This window comes from Bombina bombina, chromosome 2, assembly GCF_027579735.1.
Source record: "Bombina bombina isolate aBomBom1 chromosome 2, aBomBom1.pri, whole genome shotgun sequence".
Classification (NCBI taxonomy): Eukaryota; Metazoa; Chordata; class Amphibia; order Anura; family Bombinatoridae; genus Bombina; species Bombina bombina.
The window spans coordinates 1,329,992,141-1,330,016,108 of NC_069500.1; the positions used below are offsets into that span (position 1 = coordinate 1,329,992,141).

General features: G+C 39.7%; 1 protein-coding gene across 1 annotated transcript in view; it reads right to left on the reverse strand.

The window, feature by feature from the left end:
- Positions 1–23,968, reverse strand: part of ADD1 (adducin 1) — a 648,507-nt gene that overhangs the window by 262,926 nt on the left and 361,613 nt on the right. The window contains exons 14-15 of the mRNA XM_053700307.1: positions 21,020–21,109; positions 20,915–20,932 (exon numbers count right to left, since the gene is read on the reverse strand). Coding sequence (XP_053556282.1) covers positions 20,915–20,932; positions 21,020–21,109 — 108 coding nt within the window. The remainder of the gene's footprint in view (positions 1–20,914; positions 20,933–21,019; positions 21,110–23,968) is intronic.

Below are 23,968 nucleotides of genomic sequence, written 5' to 3' on the forward strand. Positions count from 1 at the left end.
TATGCAATAAAAAAAAATCTAAGCATAAATCACATAAATGAGCTGAAGAAGCTACTTCAGTTGTTTTACAATAAGCACATTTAGCTTTGGTAGAAAGGTGTTCAGTAGACTCGGTTCCTATGGCAAATTTAGGAACAGATTGAAGCTGCTCCATTCTGGCAAAAAATTCAGTAAAAAATGGATGCAACAGATACTATTACCCCATTAAGGCAAGCTTTTTGAGGAAAGGAAAAAAACAATTTATGTAAGAACTTACCTGATAAATTCATTTCTTTCATATTAGCAAGAGTCCATGAGCTAGTGACGTATGGGATATACATTCCTACGAGGAGGGGCAAAGTTTCCCAAACCTTAAAATGCCTATAAATACACCCCTCACCACACCCACAATTCAGTTTAAGGAATAGCCAAGAAGTGGGGTGATAAGAAAAAAGTGCGAAAGCATATAAAATAAGGAATTGGAATAATTGTGCTTTATACAAAAAAATCATAACCACCACAAAAAAGGGCGGGCCTCATGGACTCTTGCTAATATGAAAGAAATGAATTTATCAGGTAAGTTCTTACATAAATTATGTTTTCTTTCATGTAATTAGCAAGAGTCCATGAGCTAGTGACGTATGGGATAATGACTACCCAAGATGTGGATCTTTCCACACAAGAGTCACTAGAGAGGGAGGGATAAAATAAAGACAGCCAATTCCTGCTGAAAATAATCCACACCCAAAATAAAGTTTAATGAAAAACATAGGCAGAAGATTCAAACTGAAACCGCTGCCTGAAGTACTTTTCTACCAAAAACTGCTTCAGAAGAAGAAAATACATCAAAATGGTAGAATTTGGTAAAAGTATGCAAAGAGGACCAAGTTGCCGCTTTGCAAATCTGATCAACTGAAGCTTCATTCCTAAACGCCCAGGAAGTAGAAACTGACCTAGTAGAATGAGCTGTAATCCTATGAGGCGGAGTTTTACCCGACTCAACATAGGCAAGATGAATTAAAGATTTCAACCAAGATGCCAAAGAAATGGCAGAAGTTTTCTGGCCTTTCTAAAACCGGAAAAGATAACAAATAAACTAGAAGTCTTTCGGAAAGACTTAGTAGCTTCAACATAATATTTCAAAGCTCTAATAACATCCAAAGAATGCAACGATTTCTCCTTAGAATTCTTAGGATTAGGACATAATGAAGGAACCACAATGTCTCTACTAATGTTGTTGGAATTCACAACTTAGGTAAAAATTCAAAAGAAGTTCGCAACACCGCCTTATCCTGATGAAAAATCAGAAAAGGAGACTCACAAGAAAGAGCAGATAATTCAGAAACTCTTCTGGCAGAAGAGATGGCCAAAAGGAACAAAACTTTCCAAGAAAGTAATTTAATAACCAATGAATGCATAGGTTCAAATGGAGGAGCTTGAAGAGCCCCCAGAACCAAATTCAAACTCCAAGGAGGAGAAATTGACTTAATGACAGGCTTTATACGAACCAAAGCTTGTACAAAACAATGAATATCAGGAAGAATAGCAATCTTTCTGTGAAAAAGAACAGAAAGAGCAGAGATTTGACCTTTCAAGGAACTTGCGGACAAACCCTTATCTAAACCATCCTGAAGAAACTGTAATATTCTCGGTATTCTAAAAGAATGCCAAGAAAAATGATGAGAAAGACACCAAGAAATATAAGTCTTCCAGACTCTATAATATATCTCTCTGGATACAGATTTACGAGCCTGTAACATAGTATTAATCACAGAGTCAGAGAAACCTCTTTGACCAAGAATCAAGCGTTCAATCTCCATACCTTTAAATTTAAGGATTTCAGATCCTGATGGAAAAAAGGACCTTGAGACAGAAAGTCTGGTCTTAACGGAAGAGTCCACGGTTGGCAAGAGGCCATCCGGACAAGATCCGCATACCAAAACCTGTGAGGCCATGCCGGAGCTACCAGCAGAACAAACGAGCATTCCTTCAGAATCTTGGAGATTACTCTTGGAAGAAGAACTAGAGGCGGAAAGATATAGGCAGGATGATACTTCCAAGGAAGTGATAATGCATCCACTGCCTCCGCCTGAGGATCCCGGGATCTGGACAGATACCTGGGAAGTTTCTTGTTTAGATGAGAAGCCATCAGATCTATTTCTGGAAGTTCCCACATTTGAACAATCTGAAGAAATACTTCTGGGTGAAGAGACCATTCGCCCGGATGCAACGTTTGGCGACTGAGATAATCCACTTTCCAATTGTCCATACCTGGGATATGAACCGCAGAGATTAGACAGGAGCTGGATTCCGCCCAAACCAAAATTCGAGATACTTCTTTCATAGCCAGAGGACTGTGAGTCCCTCCCTGATGATTGATGTATGCCGCAGTTGTGACATTGTCTATCTTGAAAACAAATGAACAACTCTCTCTTCAGAAGAGGCCAAGACTTTAGAGCTCTGAAAATCGAACGGAGTTCCAAATATTGATCGGAAATCTCACCTCCTGAGATTCCCAAACCCCTTGTGCCGTCAGATACCCCCACACAGCTCCCCAACCTGTAAGACTTGCATCTGTTGAGATTATAGTCCAGGTCGGAAAGAACAAAGAAGCCCCCTGAACTAAACGATGGTGATCTGTCCACCATGTCAGAGAGTGTCGTAAAATCGGTTTAAATATATTAATTGAGATATCTTTGAGTAATCCCTGCACCATTGGTTCAGCATACAGAGCTGAAGAGGACGCATGTGAAAACGAGCAAAGGAGATCGCATCTGATGCGGCAGTCCTAAGACCCAACATTTCCATGCATAAGGCTACCAAAGGGAATGATTGTGACTGAAGGTTTTGACAAGCTGATATCAATGTTAAACTTCTCTTGTCTGACAAGGACAGAGTCATAGACACTGAATCTATCTAGAAACCTAAAAAGGTTACCCTTGTCTGAGGAATCAATGAACTGATTGGTAAATTGATCCTCCAACCATGAACTTGAAGAAACAACACAAATCGATTCATATGAGATTCTTCGAAAATGAGAAGACTGAGCAAGTACCAAGATATCGTCCAAATAAGGAAATACCAAAACCCTGTTCTCTGAATACAGAAAGAAGGGCACCGAGAACCTTTGAAAAAAATTCTTGGAACTGAGGCTAGGCCAAACGGTAGAGCCACAAAACTGGTAATGCTTGTCTAAAAAGAGAATCTCAGACACTAAAAGTGATCTGGATGAATCGGAATATGCAGATACACATCCTGTAAATCTATTGTAGACATATAATGCCCTTGCTAAACAAAAGGCAGGATAGTCCTACAGTAACCATCTTGAATGTTGGTATCCTAACATAACGATTCAATAATGATAGATCCGGAACTGGTCTGAAGGAATTGACCTTCTTTGGTACAATGAAGAGATAAAATAAAACCCCAGCCCCTGTTCCAGAACTGGAACTGGCATAAATACTCCAGCCAACTCTAGATCTGAAACATATTTCAGAAATGCTGAGCCTTTGCTGTGTAAACTGGGACACGGGAAAGAAAAAAATCTCTTAGCAGGAGGCCTTAACTTGAAGCCAATTCTGTACCTTTCTGAAACAATGTTTCTGAAACCAGAGATTAAGAACGGAATTGATCCAAATTTCTTTGAAGAAAACGTAATCTGCCCCATACCAGCTGAGCTGGAATAAGGGCCGCACCTTCATAGGTACTTAGGAGCTGGCTATAGGTTTCTATAAGGCTTGGATATATTCCAAACTGGAAATAGTTTCCAAACTGATACCGCTCCTGAGGATGAAGGATCAGGCTTTTGTTCCTTGTTGTGAGGAAAGGAACGAAAATGATTATTTACCCTGGAAAGAAAGGGAAAGCAAAGTTGACTTAGAAGAAACATCAGCATTCCAAGTTTAATCCATAAAGCTTTTCTAGCTAAAATAGCTAGAGACATATACCTGACATCAACTCTAATGATATCAAAAGATGGTATCACCAATAAAATTATTAGCATGTTATAGAATAATAATAATGCTATAAAATTATGATCTGTTACTTGTTGCGCTAAAGCTTCTAACCAAAAAGTTGAAGCTGCAGCAACATCCGCTAAAAATATAGCAGGTCTAAGAAGATTACCTGAACATAAGTAAGCTTTTCTTAGAAAGGATTCAATTTTCCTATCTAAAGGATCCTTAAATGAAGTACTATCTGCCGTAGGAACAGCAGTACATTAGCAGGAGTAGAGACAGCCCCATAACCTTAGGGATTTTTGTCCCAAAAAATTCTAATCTGTCAGATGGCACAGGATATAATTTGCTTAAACGTCTAGAAGGAGTAAATAAATTACCCAAATTATTCCATTCCCTGGAAATTACTTCAGAAATAGCATCAGGGAGATAAAACACTTCTGGAATAACTACAGGAGATTTAAAAACCTTATTTAAACGTTTACATTTAGTATCAAGAGGACCAGAATCCTCTATTTCTAATGCAAATAACACTTCTTTAAGTAAAGAACGAATAAATTCCATCTTGAACAAATACAAAGATTTATCAGCATCAACCTCTAAGACAGAAACCTCTGAACCAGAAGAACCATTATCAGTATCAGAATGATGATGTTCATTTAAAAATTCATCTGAAAAAAGAGAAGTTTTAAAAGACTTTTATGTATACTAGAAGGAGAAATAACAGACATAACCTTCTTAATGGATTTAAAAAATAAAATCTCTTATGTTATCAGGAACACTCTGAAAATTAGATGTTGACGGAACAGCAACAGGTAATGTAACAGTACTAAAGGAAATTATATCTGCATTAATAAGTTTGACATGACATGCAATACAAACAACAGCTGGAGAAACAGATACCAAAAGTTTATAGCAGATACACTTAGCTTGGTAGCTCCAGCACTGTGCAGTGATTTTCCTGAAGTATCTTCTGACTCAGTTGCAACGTGGAACATCTTGCAATATGTAAAAGAAAAAAAAACAACATATAAAGCAAAATTGATCAAATTCCTTAAATGACAGTTTCAGGAATGGGAAAAAAATGCCAGTGAACAAGCTTCTAGCAACCAGAAGCAATAAATAATGAGACTTAAATAATGTGGAGACAAAAATGACGCCCATATTTTTTAGTGCCAAAAAAGACGCCCACATTATTTGGCGCCTAAATGCTTTTGGCGCCAAAAATGACGCCACATCCGGAACGCCGACATTTTTGACGCAAAAAAACGTCAAAAAATGACGCAACTTCCGGCGACACGTATGACGCCGGTAACAGAAAAAAAATTTTGCGCCCAAAAAAGTCCGCGCCAAGAATGACGCAATAAAATGATGCATTTTCTGCCCCCGCGAGCCTAACAGCCCACAGGAAAAAAGTCAAATTTTTTAAGGTAAGAAAAAATGATTGAAACAAATGCATTTATCCCAAATATGAAACTGACTGTCTGAAAAATAAGGAATGTTGAACATTCTGAGTCAAGGCAAATAAATGTTTGAATACATATATTTAGAACTTTATAAACAAAGTGCCCAACCATAGCTTAGAGTGTCACAGAAAATAAGATTTACTTACCCCAGGACACTCATCTACATGTTTGTAGAAAGCCAAACCAGTACTGAAACGAAAATCAGCAGAGGTAATGGTATATATAAGAGTATATCGTCGATCTGAAAAGGGAGGTAAGAGATGAATCTCTACGACCGATAACAGAGAACCTATGAAATAGACCCCGTAGAAGGAGATCACTGCATTCAAATAGGCAATACTCTCCTCACATCCCTCTGACATTTACTGCACGCTGAGAGGAAAACCGGGCTCCAACTTGCTGCGGAGCGCATATCAACGTAGAATCTAGCACAAACTTACTTCACCACCTCCATCGGAGGCAAAGTTTGTAAAACTGAATTGTGGGTGTGGTGAGGGGTGTATTTATAGGCATTTTAAGGTTTGGGAAACTTTGCTCCTCCTGGTAGGAATGTATATCCCATACGTCACTAGCTCATGGACTCTTGCTAATTACATGAAAGAAAAACAAATTCATGCTTACCTGATAAATTATTTTCTTTCCTGGCATGGAGAGTCCACAAATCCATTCAATTACTAGTAGGAATTCCACTCCACACCCCAGCAAAGCTTTAAGTATCCTCCCCCTTCCCAAAATCCCAGTCAATAGGCCGAGGGAATAAGGAAATAGAAGGGAACACAAAGGGTATATTATATGTGCCTGAAGTTTCACAAATCCATTCAATTACTAGTGGGAACCAATACCCAAGCTAGAGGACACAAAATGGAAAGGAGGGAGAACAAGATAGGCACAACTAAACAGAAGGCACCACTGCTTGTTGAGAAACTTTCTTTCCAAAATAAGCCTCAGCTGAGGCAAAAGTATTGAATTTGGAAAAAGTATGCCATGAAGACCAAGTGGCTGCCTTGCAGATCTGTTCCACAAAAGCCTCATTTTCAAAGGCCCAGGAAGAAGAGACAGCCCTAGAGGAATGTGCCGTATTCTCTCAGGAGGCTGTTGTCCAGCTGTCTCATAAGCTTAACGGATAACACTTCTCAACTAAAACGAAAGAGTAGTAGAAGTGATCTTCTGGCACTTACGCCTACCAGAGAAAACAACGAAAAGGGCAACACACAGCAGAGCCGAAAGTACAGAAAATCTACTTTCATTCCAATATAAAAATATTGCAGAAAGCCTAGGCTCAAATTGAGCCTACTGCAAAAACCTGAAGAACAAAATTAAGATTCCAAAGTGGAACAGGAAATTAACACAGTCCGGATTCTGACCAGGGTCTGAACCAAGGACCGGACATCAGGAAAGTCAGCCAAACTCTTTGTAATATGACAGAAAAGATGGGGAATGGGCCCTACAGAGAAAATGACCACCAAGCCCTTCTCCAGCCCCTCCTGGAGAATACAGGTACTCTAACCTTATGCCAAAGAAACTCTATAGGAACGCACCAGTAAAAGAATGTGCATCAAATCCCTGAAATATCTTGCGAGAAACCAGCTTACGAGCCTGAATTAAGAGTCAAAAACTCATAAATAACTACCTAGTTTATACTAAACTAAGCATATAATCTCCATGCAGTCAGCATCAGAAATATACTGTAGATTGGATGAAGTAAAGGATCGAGAATGGCAATAGTGAGACTATGCCTACCAAAGGATGCAAGATACCTCCATCATCAATAAGGAACTCCATGTTCCTCCCTGATGGATGATACAAGACCCGCAGAGAGTTGTCCAATGGATACTGATAAACCATACGAATGTCAGTTGGGACCCGGCTATTAGGACAAACAAAATTGTTCTCAGCTAACTAAAATTATTGGAAAGCCAGATTCCGTCCGAGTCAAGATTCCCAGAGTCATTAAAGGAAACCAAACCGCTCCCCAGCCTAAAGGCCGCTACAGGTAAAAACACTTGATGCAGTGATCAAGTGCGGTAGCCCCGCACGAAACGCGTATGCAGTTTCCTTTTTTTGCTGCCCTTCCGCTCACTCTGGACCGGGAGTGAACAGTTCATTATCTTGTTTTTTTACTATGTCAGTAGTGACTCTTGTTTTTATGCTTATGCCCCAATAAATATTTTTATTCCACATTGAAGAACCTGTCTGTCCGGTGCAGCCGTACTAACTGTATTCGTCTTTATCCAAACCATCCTGAAGAGACTGTAAAATCCTAGGAATTCCGAAAGAATGCCAAGAATAATTATGGGTGAAACACCATGAAATATGTTTTCCAAACCTGATTAAAAATCTTACTTGAAACAGACTTACGAGCCTGTAACATAGTGCTAATCACCGAGTCAGAGAAACCTCTATGACTAAGAGTTCAATGTCCATGCCTTCAAATTTAAAGATTTGAGATCCTGATGGAAAAACGACCCTTGAGAAAGAAGGTCTGGACTTAAAGGAAGTGGCCAAGGCTAGCAACTGGACATCCGGACAAGCTCTGCATACCAAAACCTGCGAGGCCATGCAGGTGCTATCAGAAGCACAAGATTGTTCCATTATGATCTTAGAGAAGAACAAGAAGAACCAGAGGCAGAAAAATGAAAGCAAGTTGGTAAAACCAAGGAACTGCTAAAGCATCCACTATCTACGCCTGAGGATCCTTGGACCTGGAAAGGTATCTGGGAAGCTTCTTGTTTAGACGAGAGGCTATCAGATCTATTTCTGGAAGACCCCACATCTGTACAAGATGAAAAAACACATCTGGATGGAGAGACCACTTCCCCGAAAGTGAAGTCTGAGGGCTGAGATAATCTGCTTCCCAATTGTCTACACCTGGGATATGAATCGCAGAAATGGATTCCGCCAAAGAAAGTATCCGAGATACTTCTTTCATAGCTGAAGGACTTAGAGTCCCTCCTTGATGATCGACATGTGCCACTTGTGAGATTGTCTTTCTGAAAACTAATGTAAAGTTCTCTCTTCAGTAGAGGCCAAGCCTGAAGAGCTCTAAAAATAGCACAGAGTTCTAAAATATTGATTGGCAACCTCACCTCTTGAGGATACCAAACCCTTATGCTGTCAGAGACCCCAAGGCAGCTCAGCAACCTGTAAGACTTGCATCTGTTGAGATTACAGTGCAGGAAGGACGAACAAAGGAGGCCCCTTGAACAATAAGGTGATGGTCTAACCACCAAGTCAGAGAGTTGAGTGTTGGGATTTAAGAATATCAGTTGTGATATCTGAGTATAATCCCTGCACCATTGGTGCAACATGCAAAGCTGTAGAGGCCTCATATGAAAACAAGCAAAAGGGATCGTGTCCGATGCTACAGTCATCAGACCTAAAACTTACATGCACATAGCCACTGAAGGGAATGATAGAGACTGAGGATTTAGACAAGCTAAAAACAGAATTTATGTTTACCTGATAAATTACTTTCTCCAACGGTGTGTCCGGTCCACGGCGTCATCCTTACTTGTGGGATATTCTCTTCCCCAACAGGAAATGGCAAAGAGCCCAGCAAAGCTGGTCACATGATCCCTCCTAGGCTCCGCCTACCCCAGTCATTCGACCGACGTTAAGGAGGAATATTTGCATAGGAGAAACCATATGGTACCGTGGTGACTGTAGTTAAAGAAAATAAATTATCAGACCTGATTAAAAAAACCAGGGCGGGCCGTGGACCGGACACACCGTTGGAGAAAGTAATTTATCAGGTAAACATAAATTCTGTTTTCTCCAACATAGGTGTGTCCGGTCCACGGCGTCATCCTTACTTGTGGGAACCAATACCAAAGCTTTAGGACACGGATGAAGGGAGGGAGCAAATCAGGTCACCTAAATGGAAGGCACCACGGTTTGCAAAACCTTTCTCCCAAAAATAGCCTCAGAAGAAGCAAAAGTATCAAACTTGTAAAATTTGGTAAAAGTGTGCAGTGAAGACCAAGTCGCTGCCCTACATATCTGATCAACAGAAGCCTCGTTCTTGAAGGCCCATGTGGAAGCCACAGCCCTAGTGGAATGAGCTGTGATTCTTTCGGGAGGCTGCCGTCCGGCAGTCTCGTAAGCCAATCTGATGATGCTCTTAATCCAAAAAGAGAGAGAGGTAGAAGTTGCTTTTTGACCTCTCCTTTTACCGGAATAAACAACAAACAAGGAAGATGTTTGTCTAAAATCCTTTGTAGCATCTAAATAGAATTTTAGAGCGCGAACAACATCCAAATTGTGCAACAAACGTTCCTTCTTTGAAACTGGTTTCGGACACAGAGAAGGTACGATAATCTCCTGGTTAATGTTTTTGTTAGAAACAACTTTTGGAAGAAAACCAGGTTTAGTACGTAAAACCACCTTATCTGCATGGAACACCAGATAAGGAGGAGAACACTGCAGAGCAGATAATTCTGAAACTCTTCTAGCAGAAGAAATTGCAACTAAAAACAAAACTTTCCAAGATAATAACTTAATATCAACGGAATGTAAGGGTTCAAACGGAACCCCCTGAAGAACTGAAAGAACTAAATTGAGACTCCAAGGAGGAGTCAAAGGTTTGTAAACAGGCTTAATTCTAACCAGAGCCTGAACAAAGGCTTGAACATCTGGCACAGCTGCCAGCTTTTTGTGAAGTAACACAGACAAGGCAGAAATCTGTCCCTTCAGGGAACTAGCAGATAATCCTTTTTCCAATCCTTCTTGAAGGAAGGATAGAATCTTAGGAATCTTAACCTTGTCCCAAGGGAATCCTTTAGATTCACACCAACAGATATATTTTTTCCAAATTTTGTGGTAAATCTTTCTAGTTACAGGCTTTCTGGCCTGAACAAGAGTATCGATAACAGAATCTGAGAACCCTCGCTTCGATAAGATCAAGCGTTCAATCTCCAAGCAGTCAGCTGGAGTGAAACCAGGTTCGGATGTTCGAACGGACCCTGAACAAGAAGGTCTCGTCTCAAAGGTAGCTTCCAAGGTGGAGCCGATGACATATTCACCAGATCTGCATACCAAGTCCTGCGTGGCCACGCAGGAGCTATCAAGATCACCGACGCCCTCTCCTGATAGATCCTGGCTACCAGCCTGGGGATGAGAGGAAACGGCGGGAACACATAAGCTAGTTTGAAGGTCCAAGGTGCTACTAGTGCATCCACTAGAGCCGCCTTGGGATCCCTGGATCTGGACCCGTAGCAAGGAACTTTGAAGTTCTGACGAGAGGCCATCAGATCCATGTCTGGAATGCCCCACAGCTGAGTGACTTGGGCAAAGATTTCCGGATGGAGTTCCCACTCCCCCGGATGCAATGTCTGACGACTCAGAAAATCCGCTTCCCAATTTTCCACTCCTGGGATGTGGATAGCGGACAGGTGGCAGGAGTGAGACTCCGCCCATAGAATGATTTTGGTCACTTCTTCCATAGCTAGGGAACTCCTTGTTCCCCCCTGATGGTTGATGTACGCAACAGTTGTCATGTTGTCTGATTGAAACCGTATGAACTTGGCCCTCGCTAGCTGAGGCCAAGCCTTGAGAGCATTGAATATCGCTCTCAGTTCCAGAATATTTATCGGTAGAAGAGATTCTTCCCGAGACCAAAGACCCTGAGCTTTCAGGGATCCCCAGACCGCGCCCCAGCCCATCAGACTGGCGTCGGTCGTGACAATGACCCACTCTGGTCTGCGGAATGTCATCCCTCGTGACAGGTTGTCCAGGGACAGCCACCAACGGAGTGAGTCTCTGGTCCTCTGATTTACTTGTATCTTCGGAGACAAGTCTGTATAATCCCCATTCCACTGACTGAGCATGCACAGTTGTAATGGTCTTAGATGAATGCGCGCAAAAGGAACTATGTCCATTGCCGCTACCATCAACCCGATCACTTCCATGCACTGAGCTATGGAAGGAAGAGGAACGGAATGAAGTATCCGACAAGAGTCTAGAAGTTTTGTTTTTCTGGCCTCTGTCAGAAATATCCTCATTTCTAAGGAGTCTATTATTGTTCCCAAGAAGGGAACCCTGGTTGACGGAGATAGAGAACTCTTTTCCACGTTCACTTTCCATCCGTGAGATCTGAGAAAGGCCAGGACTATGTCCGTGTGAGCCTTTGCTTGAGGAAGGGACGACGCTTGAATCAGAATGTCGTCCAAGTAAGGTACTACAGCAATGCCCCTTGGTCTTAGCACAGCTAGAAGGGACCCTAGTACCTTTGTGAAAATCCTTGGAGCAGTGGCTAATCCGAAAGGAAGCGCCACGAACTGGTAATGCTTGTCCAGGAATGCGAACCTTAGGAACCGATGATGTTCCTTGTGGATAGGAATATGTAGATACGCATCCTTTAAATCCACCGTGGTCATGAATTGACCTTCCTGGATGGAAGGAAGAATAGTTCGAATGGTTTCCATCTTGAACGATGGAACCTTGAGAAACTTGTTTAAGATCTTGAGATCTAAGATTGGTCTGAACGTTCCCTCTTTTTTGGGAACTATGAACAGATTGGAGTAGAATCCCATCCCTTGTTCTCTTAATGGAACAGGATGAATCACTCCCATTTTTAACAGGTCTTCTACACAATGTAAGAATGCCTGTCTTTTTATGTGGTCTGAAGACAACTGAGACCTGTGGAACCTCCCCCTTGGGGGAAGCCCCTTGAATTCCAGAAGATAACCTTGGGAGACTATTTCTAGCGCCCAAGGATCCAGAACATCTCTTGCCCAAGCCTGAGCGAAGAGAGAGAGTCTGCCCCCCACCAGATCCGGTCCCGGATCGGGGGCCAACATTTCATGCTGTCTTGGTAGCAGTGGCAGGTTTCTTGGCCTGCTTTCCCTTGTTCCAGCCTTGCATTGGTCTCCAAGCTGGCTTGGCTTGAGAAGTATTACCCTCTTGCTTAGAGGACGTAGCACTTTGGGCTGGTCCGTTTCTACGAAAGGGACGAAAATTAGGTTTATTTTTTGCCTTGAAAGGCCGATCCTGAGGAAGGGCGTGGCCCTTACCCCCAGTGATATCAGAGATAATCTCTTTCAAGTCAGGGCCAAACAGCGTTTTCCCCTTGAAAGGAATGTTAAGTAGCTTGTTCTTGGAAGACGCATCAGCCGACCAAGATTTCAACCAAAGCGCTCTGCGCGCCACAATAGCAAACCCAGAATTCTTAGCCGCTAACCTAGCCAATTGCAAAGTGGCGTCTAGGGTAAAAGAATTAGCCAATTTGAGAGCATTGATTCTGTCCATAATCTCCTCATAAGGAGGAGAATCACTATCGACCGCCTTTATCAGCTCATCGAACCAGAAACATGCGGCTGTAGCGACAGGGACAACGCATGAAATTGGTTGTAGAAGGTAACCCTGCTGAACAAACATCTTTTTAAGCAAACCTAATTTTTTATCCATAGGATCTTTGAAAGCACAACTATCCTCTATGGGTATAGTGGTGCGTTTGTTTAAAGTGGAAACCGCTCCCTCGACCTTGGGGACTGTCTGCCATAAGTCCTTTCTGGGGTCGACCATAGGAAACAATTTTTTAAATATGGGGGGAGGGACGAAAGGAATACCGGGCCTTTCCCATTCTTTATTAACAATGTCCGCCAACCGCTTGGGTATAGGAAAAGCTTCTGGGAGCCCCGGCACCTCTAGGAACTTGTCCATTTTACATAGTTTCTCTGGGATGACCAATTTGTCACAATCATCCAGAGTGGATAATACCTCCTTAAGCAGAATGCGGAGATGTTCCAACTTAAATTTAAATGTAGTCACATCAGGTTCAGCTTGTTGAGAAATGTTCCCTGAATCAGTAATTTCTCCCTCAGACAAAACCTCCCTGGCCCCATCAGACTGGGTTAGGGGCCCTTCAGAAACATTATTATCAGCGTCGTCATGCTCTTCAGTATCTAAAACAGAGCAGTCGCGCTTACGCTGATAAGTGTTCATTTTGGCTAAAATGTTTTTGACAGAATTATCCATTACAGCCGTTAATTGTTGCATAGTAAGGAGTAAATTGCGAAAAAACATGAAGGAATTGTTCAAAATTCACCAAATTTTCACCACAGTGTCTTAAAGCCTTAAAAGTATTGCACACCAAATTTGGAAGCTTTAACCCTTAAAATAACGGAACCGGAGCCGTTTTGAACTTTAACCCCTTTACAGTCCCTGGTATCTGCTTTGCTGAGACCCAACCAAGCCCAAAGGGGAATACGATACCAAATGACGCCTTCAGAAAGTCTTTCTAAGTATCAGAGCTCCTCTCACATGCGACTGCATGCCATGCCTCTCAAAAACAAGTGCGCAACACCGGCGCGAAAATGAGGCTCTGCCTATGCTTTGGGAAAGTCCCTAAAGAATAAGGTGTCTAAAACAGTGCCTGCCGATATCATTATAGCAAAATACCCAAATAAAATGATTCCTCAAGGCTAAATATGTGTTAATAATGAATCGATTTAGCCCAAAAAAAGTCTACAGTCTTAATAAGCCCTTGTGAAGCCCTTATTTACGATCGTAATAAACATGGCTTACCGGATCCCATAGGGAAAATGACAGCTTCCAGCATTACATCGTCTTGTTAGAATGTGTCATACCTCAAGCAGCAAGAGACTGCTCACTGTTCCCCCAACTGAAGTTAATTGCTCTCAACAGTCCTGTGTGGAACAGCCATGGATTTTAGTGACGGTTGCTAAAATCATTTTCCTCATACAAACAGAAATCTTCATCTCTTTTCTGTTTCTGAGTAAATAGTACATACCAGCACTATTTCAAAATAACAAACTCTTGATTGAATAATAAAAACTACAGTTAAACACTAAAAAACTCTAAGCCATCTCCGTGGAGATGTTGCCTGTACAACGGCAAAGAGAATGACTGGGGTAGGCGGAGCCTAGGAGGGATCATGTGACCAGCTTTGCTGGGCTCTTTGCCATTTCCTGTTGGGGAAGAGAATATCCCACAAGTAAGGATGACGCCGTGGACCGGACACACCTATGTTGGAGAAACAAACTTCATTTGTTTCTTGTCTCTCAGAGAGAGTCATGGACACTGAATCTATGTGGAAACCTACAAAAGGTGACTCTTGTCTGAGGAATTAAACTCTTTTGTAAATTGATCCTCCAACAATGTCTTTGAAGAAACAACATTAGATTCTGCTAAATGAAAAGATTGAGCTAGTACCAAGATATCGTCCAAATAAGGAAACACCGCAATACCCTGCTCTCTGATTACAGATAGAAGGGAACCTAAAACTATTAAGAATATTTTTGGTGCTGTTGCAAGGCCAAACGGAAGAGCGACAAATTGGTAATCCTTGTCTAGAAAAGAGAATCTCAGAAAACGATTGCGATTCGGATGAATCTGATTGTGAAGGTAAACGTCCTGTAAGTCTATTGTGGATATGAAGTGACCTTGCTGAACAAAAGGCAGAATAGTCTTTATAGTCACAATCTTGAAAGTTGGGACTCTTACAAAACCATTTAAAGTTTTCAGATCCAAAATAGGTCTGAAAGAATTTTCCTTCATAGGTACAATGAATAGATTTGAATAAAAACCTCAATCCTTGTTCCTGCTGTAGAACTGGGAAAAATGACCCCTGAAAGTTCTAGATCTGAAACACATATCAAAAAGACTTGAGCTTTTACTGGGGTTTTTGATACATGGGTAAGAAAGAATCATCCCAAAGGAAGTCTTATTTTGAATCCTATTTGACACTGCTAAAGAAATTATATTCTGAATCCACTGATTCTGGACAGAGTCTGTCCAAACTCTTTGAAATAGTTTTAGTATGCCCCCTACCAGAAGAACTGGCTTGAGGGCCGCACCTTCATATAGGTTTAGGGGCAGGATTTGGTTTCTTATAAGGCTTAGATTTATTCCAATTCGGAGATGGTCTCCAATTAGAGCCAGAGGTCTTAGGGGAAGGAGTTGTTTTCTGTTCTCTATTCTAACGAAAGGAACGAAAATGATTGGGAGCTTTAAATCTACCCTTAGATTTCTTGTCTTGGGGCAGAAAAACTACCTTACCCCCAGTAACAGTGGAAATAATAGAATCCAATTGTGAACCAAAAAGATCTTTACCTTGAAAAGAGACATAATCTAGTTTTATACACCATGTCAGCATTCCAAGATTTAAGCCATAAAGCTCTTCTAATTAGAATGGCTAAAGACATGGATTTGACATTGATCTTCCTAGCATCCTAAATAAAATAGCATCATAAATAAAATGATTTGCATGTTGAAGTAAAACAATGTTAGATAACTCAGAATCTGAAGACAACTGCGGTGCTAAGCTGTCCAACCAAAAAGTAGAAGCCACAGTAACATCAGCCATAATAGGTCTAAGAATATAGCCGGAATGTAAATACGCCCTTCTTGGATAAGATTTAAGCTTCCTATCTAAAGGATCCTTGGCTACAGGTAAAAGGATACAATTTGTTAAACCTAGAAGAAGGGTTAAAAGAGGTACCAGGCTTAGACCATTATTTAGCAATCACATAAGAGATAGTGTCAGGAATAGTAAATACTTCAGGAGTAATAACAGTAGTCTTAGATACAGAATTTAGACAAATACTAGTTTATCATCAGGAGATTTAGATTCCTCAATACCCAAAGTAAACAAAACTTCCTTAAAAGACAACGAATATATTCTAACTTAAATAAAAAAGTTTTTTTCTATATAAGTCTCTAATGTGGCATCCTCTGAATCAGAGGAGAACCCATCAGTAGAGAATACGTCAGTATGCTAAAGGTCAGAACTTAATTCACTAAGTTTAGGAAAATGTTGCAAAAACCACTAGGTGGCCCTCGTTTTACAACGGTTCACTTAACACCGTTTCAGAATAATAACCTTTTTTCCCAGTCATGTGACTGCTATTGAAAAGCATTGAGAAGCAGTGCATTTATCAAAATAGCCAGTAGGTTGAGCTGTCCGCTTGTGTTGCAACAAAGCCAAGCAAGCTGAAATTAATCAGTTTAACCAGACCTGAGCTATCGAGCAGATTTCAAAGGAACAAGATCTTCCTGTCTATAAATCAGTCCAGTTTGGAATGCATAGAAAGAGCTGTTCGCAGAAAAATGCAAGTGAAGTCTGTGTTGTGTGATTATTTTATTAGGTTTATAATGCTGTTCAAAGCTTTAAAAATAATGTATTAGGTGTTACTTATGACAATTTTGAGAGGGGCCTGGAACCTATCTCCCTCACTTCCCACTGACCTACTTTATAAAACTGGGTTTCAATTTACAACGGTTTCGATTTACAACCATTCCTTCTGGAACCTAACCCCGGCGTAAACTGAGGGCTACCTGTACATTTATTTGAAGGCAAAATAGCAGTCATTGTGTTGTCTTTAGCTGTACCAATAAAATCTTACATTTCTGCAGTAATGCTATGTATATTTAGACTGAAAAAGAATAACAGTGTGTGTATTAGTACTCAGATATATTTAACAATTTGTTAAACAAGAGCCACATAATAGAGTTGAATAATTTAGATCAGCTTAATTACAACATGCATACTTAGCTTTGTTAAATACCTGTTTAAGCAGCTCAAATCCTATGGTAACAGAGGCAGGTTTAGTTTGAGACATAATTGCAAAAAAACAAAATTAGAAAAAAAATTAAAAAAATAATTCTGCAAATTTATATCCATGCTCCTATTTATGATAAATATAGAACAGGCTTGAGAGAATGGTAAACAGAACGAAAACAATTATAAAAAAAGAAAACTGATTCATAAAATGCTGCATGAAAGTTCTCCAAGTGTTTACTGAGAACACTGAATGAGCTCGGGGAGAGCTTATAAAAGCAATTTTGGCGGGATTTTTTTTGGCGCCAAAAAAATGGCACACAATGACGACACGTCACCCTATGACATAAATAGCATCATCACATGTGCGACATGCAAAGCTGAAGAGGATTTCTAAAACACCTATCACTCTAAAAAGCAGGTAAGAATTTTGATTGTATATACAAAAAAACTAAATATACCAAAATAAAGCCTAATGGATACATCTATTATAGCTGCATAAAATGTGATTATCAACATTCCATGAGACTAACATAATACTTAGCATCCTAATTTATAAATAAATTACTAGCTCCAAAAAAAAACCTGTATGTTTCACAGACTCTACCAACCTTGAGAAATATTTAACCACAAATAAAGTCGCTAAAAAAGAGCACTGAATTACTGACTCAAGGCATGTATACAAACAATATATAACAACTTTACTTAAAAAGTGCCTAATCCATAGCTGAGAGTGTCTTTAATAAAAGTATATACTTACCGTGTAAGACACCCATCTACATATAGCAGACAGCCAAACCAGTACTGAAATATATCAGCAGAGGTAATGGTAGAGGAGTATAATGTCGATCTGTAAAGGGAGGCAGCAGATGAATCCCTGCGACCGATTTACAGAGAGCCTTAGAATAGATTTCCCAAAGGCGAAAACATGGTGTCAGGCAATACTCCATTCACATCCCTCAGACAAACACTGTACTTAGAGAGGAATTGGGCTTCAAAATGCTTAGAAGCGCCTTTCACAGAAGAAAATCAAGCACATCTTGCTTCACCACCTCCACAAGGAGGCAAAGTTTGTAAAACTGAGGAGTGAGGTGGGAGGTGTATTTATAGGCATTTTGAGGTTTGGGAAACTTTGCCCCCTCCTGGTAGGAATGTATATTCCATACATCACTAGCTCATGGACTCTTGCCACTTACACGAAAGATAGACTGTATATACCTCAGTAGTAACATCTGAGCGCACTAAAGATGACTGCTCTAAATTTGACGACATAGTAAGTGCCCAAAACTACTAATATAAGGTGTATGTCCCCATACTATGTGAAACGTTAACATGTTGATCTTAATAAACTGGGCTATAGATGTGCAAAGTATATACCCAACCGCACCTTCATCCAGCAGCATCAACTTACTTCCAGTAGACAAGCTCATCCTAGGTAGTGCAAGCAAAATGCTAAGGATCTTTCATATTCTACAACACAGAGGATTAGTGAATGAATCCACATTTCACCTGGGAGGCCTGTGACATTTCTCACTGAGGCAAAATCCTAAACTGTGACTGGAAACGCCTTAGGAACTGCGAGAATGAAATGGGCCTCAGATCAGTTAGAGAACCCCTCTTAACGATAAGTAGATCAACAATTCAAAGCTTTCACCTCACTCAAAAGGCAAAAGAAATTACAGTATTCAGTGGAAGTGGGAAGAATTTAATGTTTTGTTGTGCTGGAGTATCCTTTGCCTCCTTATAGTGGTCAGGAGGTTGTGTAGTGTGTAAATATTTGTCACCAGGCTATGTGAACCATGTGTTCATGATCATGTGCATAGCCAATGGGCTTTGAGGTACTTAGCCTTCAGCACCCCAGTTCAAGAAGAACATATCCAGTAAACAAGACCATCTGAGGCAGTGCAAGCATAGTACCAAAGATCTGATAATGCGCAGCCACTCTAAGCACAACATCTGCATTCAAGGAGCACCGCTTTGTAGACCAGGAGAGTGGTGGAAATTTCACCTAGGAGGCCTGTGACATCTTCACACCGGAAGAAGCTTTTCACTACCTGCCTTAAAAAATCCTGTCGACCACTGTCGTGTTTATAGACTCTCTGAGGAGGAAATTAAGTCTCAAGTAGGTGGAGAATCCCTTTCTATATCTTGTAGATCAGCAATTCAATTTTTCAGCTGAATCAAGGAGACAAATATGTGACAGGGATTATGGAATAAAAAAAATAATAATCAAAGTTTAGGTATGTAGGGGTGATTTGTCTCCTCTTAGTGGAAGGAGTATAATCCCACATGTGAATAGACTCACATACAAATCAGCTTTTTAGATCTCTCACTTATGGATACATCCAAACCTGCATTACGGATGGTGATACAAACGCAAAACAGTTATACATAAATAAATTTTCTGTTACTATATCAATTTAAACATCTTAAAAAGGGACATTTTCCTTTGATGCATCTAAAAAGAGGGTGTGTAAAATGTATATTGTTTAAAAAAACAAAACAATTTTGCACTGTAAAATTCTAAATAAAATCATAAGGTTTACCTTAAAGGTATATTACAGTAATTTTATTTATAAATTGATAGTATATATCCCCAAATAAGCTCTGAATTACAAAACGTCTGCAAACAAAACTCATGGAAAGGAGCTAAGTTTCAACAAAAGGATACCAGGAAAGAGGTAAAATGTGATAAAAATGTATTAATTTATTTAGTAAGTTTAATTTTGATCTCAATGTTCATTTCAGACTTGCATAAAAAAAAAAAAAATCAGCACATAGTGCTATAGGAAAGTGAAAGTAAAGTCATAATAAAACTTTCATGATTCAGCTATACAGTATACAACTTAACTTTCCAATTTTCTTCTTTTAGCAAAATTGCTTACTTCTCTTGATAGCCTTTATTAAAAGGAACATTAAACACTTTGAGATGGTAATATAAAATGATAAATCGTATATATAAAAAACGTCTGCAATATACGTTTTATTTTGTCCCCTTTTCCTGTAATTCCATTCGGAAATTGTGAGCTTTTCAGTTCCTGTTAGAAACCTAAGTATAGAAAACTGTTCCACACAGCCATTGACTACACACTCTACTGACTTACTTATAACTGTCCCTAATTGGCCAATCCAGAGAATATAACCTAAGTTAGAACATGGCAGCTCCCATTGTTTAACACCTTTAATAGTAAATCTAGGTAGGCTCTTAAGAGCTCGAGAGTGTGAATGTGTCTTTAGTACTCAATAGCAGCAGTGTTTTGCAACATTGTTTGTAGCAGTGTTATACATAGTTTCAAACGCTGCTGTCAGAGTACTAAAGACATGCTCACGCTCCTGATCTCTTATGAGCCTTCCTAGATTTACTCTAATAAAGGATAACAGAACAAAGCATTTTTGATAATAGAAGTAAATTGGAAAGATATTACATGCAATATCTAAATCATACAAGTTTATTTTTATTTTTTATTGTCCCTGTAAGCTTTCCACATTTAAAGGATATCAAAATACATAGGAAAGAAATGTGAAGATCTGTGAGATTGAACAGGTATGGGTATTATGTTTGCATTATACAACACTGTTTTTCCCTCTAATTACTTGTAAAAAGTTTTTCCCTATTATGTCTTTCCCAAGCACTACATAAACAGCTGGGTGTATCTGCTTAAAGCATGGCTCAACAAGCCTATGTCTGGCAACTAAATTTTAAACAGAGTTGTCGACCTCTGGCTTAAAGGGCCATTATAGTTTAAAAAAAAATAAAAAATTAGAGAGTGAAAATATTAAGAGAGTGCATTTTTTTTCTGCAACAACCTATATTTTGAAGTATCCTACTGGCTCTTATCAATAAGGATGGGGTAAAAGCGTTCATGCAGGGCATTCAGCGATGGCGCAAGAAGCATTTGTCACTTACATGCTTATACCACACACTGAAGCCTTTTTATTTCTATTGTTAAACCTATGTACATTTGCAAAGAGAATGAAGCTGCCTTACCACTTACCTTATACACAGATAGTTTCTGTCAAGTAATGGATAAGGTTAGTAAAAATTAGAAAAATAGATTCCCCCCCCCATTCAAGTTAAATATATCATTCTTGTCACTGACCTGTACAACACTTCGTTCCACAACACCTCCACATAGAACTTGTGATTGAGGGCCAGCTGTTTTAATGTCTTGTAAGTTCTGCTCTCGTATCTGAAAGGTAAAAAAAAAGGTATTTAAACAAAAAGTTCCACAAAAAACATTTAATTTAGTTTTTAATTTTCCAAAATAAAATCTGTAAAAAACAAAACAAAACAAAAATGTATGAACCATAATTACAAGTGTATAATTGCAATACTGAATTGCTTTTTCCATACCAGTATCCATTTATAAGTGTAATTAACACAAAAGTATATGCACATGTCCCTTCCCACCATCATATCTATCACTACTACAACCAACTTGATCGTGTAACAACAAAATCACCAACAAATAAAAAGATGCGTTTGCTCTGTTAAAGCACAAAATAATGCAGAGAGGGGTAAAGGAAAGGAACATATACTATTAGGATACATAGGTTTCACAGAGTTTTATGTGATTATGAGTAAGGAGACGATTGATTATTAAATAATTATAAATCTGTTTCCACATGTTGAGAGTATTCAGTACTAGCAGGTTAAAAGAAATGCAAACTGGTACTGCCGCCAACTGTTATGGAGAAAAACAAGGGCGGGTCTCGAATACTCTCACCATCATTACAGAAATACATTTAGATAAGCATAAATTTTGATTTTGTTCATAAGATGGTGAAAAGTCCAAGAGCAATCAAATGTGAGATCCTATACCCAAGCTATTAAGTCCACGTGACCACCGTGAAATAGGGAGGCAACGGTAGAGGTACTAGACAGGCACTGTGACCCGCAGAACTTTCCTACTAAAAGCAGCCTCAGAAGAGACAAACGTGTCAAAATGATAGAATTTGGTAAAGGTATGAAAAGATGATTAAGTAGGTGCCTTGAACCTCTGTTCAATGGAAGCTTCATTTCTAAAAACCCAAGAAGTGGAGACTACTATGGTAGAATGAGCAGTAATTCATGCAGAGGGAGACATCACTGTACCTAGGAATACTAAGCAAAGCCAAGATGCCAAGGTGATTGCAGTAGCTTTCTGTCATTTGCGGGGGACATGAGAAATGGATAAACAAGGAAGAAGAAATTCTAAATTATATAGTGGCTTGAAGATAACATTTTTAAGGGCCAAATTACATCCAAGTTAAAGGAACCTGAAACGGCAAAAAATGTTCTTTCAGGATTTCTATAAGGCATACCATTTTAAGCAACTTTCCAATTTACTTCTTTTGGTATCCTTTATTGAAAAAACAAGATAGGATTAAGAGCTGAGAGCTAGAAGGTGATTAGTGGCTACACATATATGCCTCTTTAGTTGGCTCCCAGCACTGCATTGCTGCTCCTTCAAGAAAGGAAAACAAGAGAATGAAGCAACATTTATAATAGAAGTAAATTGGAATGTTGTTTAAAATGTATGTTCTAGCTGAAATTTAAAGAGACAGTACTTCAATTTTACTGTATGTGGTATCTGGTGTAGGTAATTATGTCCCTTAGCTATGTGAATAATGTGTACATGTTTATGCTAATAGCCGGAGGGTTATGTGAGTGCAAGTACCAAGTCAGCATTCTTCTATAATGTGCTTACAAAGTTGCAGGGGACCTGTTTCCAGTAGAAGAGCCCATCTTGTGCAGTATGCACTAACAAAGGATCTAAGGAAGGAGTACTTTGGTGAACCAAAAGGAGGAGGCTGTAGGACCAGTCCCAGCAACACCTGTGGCAGGCAAGTGACAAACACATGAGGGAGATTCACTCTCACTGCCAATGTAGTCCTTTACACCGCTCTGTCCTATTCCCAGGTCTCTGAGGGGGATATCGGATCTCACATCAGTTTGAGAACCTCTTTAAAGCGATGTGTAGATCAGTACTCAAGTTTTACCATACTCTTTGCTAGATGCAAAAAATGACTAAGGAATCATGTACTGGCTCTCAAAATCTTATGAAAAAAACAATTTATGTAAAAACTTACCAGATAAATTAATTTCTTTCATGTGGCGAGAGTCCACGAGCTTGTTACTGATGGGATATAAATTCCTACCAGGAGGGGACAAAGTTTCCCAAACCTCAAATGCCGATAAATACACCTCCTACCTCACTCATTCCTCAGTTTAACGTATAACCAAGTTAGTGAGGAGTAAAAGCATAAAAAAGAGGAACAGGATGAATAATGTGCTTTATACAAAAAAAATCATAACCCTCCAAAAAATGGGTGGGTCTCGTGGATTCTTGCCACCATGAAAGAAATGAATCAGGTACGTTCTTACATAAATTATGTTTTCTTTGATATAGGTGGCAAGAGTCCTTGAGCTTATTACTGATGGGATATAATACCTAAGATGTGGAAGTCCACGAGTAACAATAGAGGGAGGGATAAAATAAAAACAGCATCAACATTCATACAAAAATTCCACAATACACCATTTTCGGCAAAACGGTATTGGTCTCTAGGTTCACTCTGAGTGATATTTATGTGCAAGCGTACAGTGATTCTGAATAGTATATATATGCTGTGTGCATGAAAAAAGATAGATGACTTCACTTTCAACTCTTGATTCGTATCATAACCTGGTATACACAATGTAAGTGACGTTTCAGTAGAGAAATTTCAAGGTGTAAGTGAGCAAATAGAGCGTATGAAACAGCAGGTATAAATTCACTGTTATATTAAATCACAAGTACAGTCTATGGCAAAATTTTCTTTTCTCTTTATCACAAAGCACAAAGCACAAACACGCTCTTCACAGAATTCAGGCAATTTACCCCCACACCGGACAATACCTTGTAACTTCAGACTATTCGTCCTGTCGGTCCTACTCACTGCAGGGAGGGGAAGCGTGATACTAGCAAACTCTGTTACTTTCCTTGTGTTTGGAACGCTGAACGCACCTGGTGTTCAGCTCGATTGATTGCACGTTACCAGCAACACTTACACTTGCACTATCACCT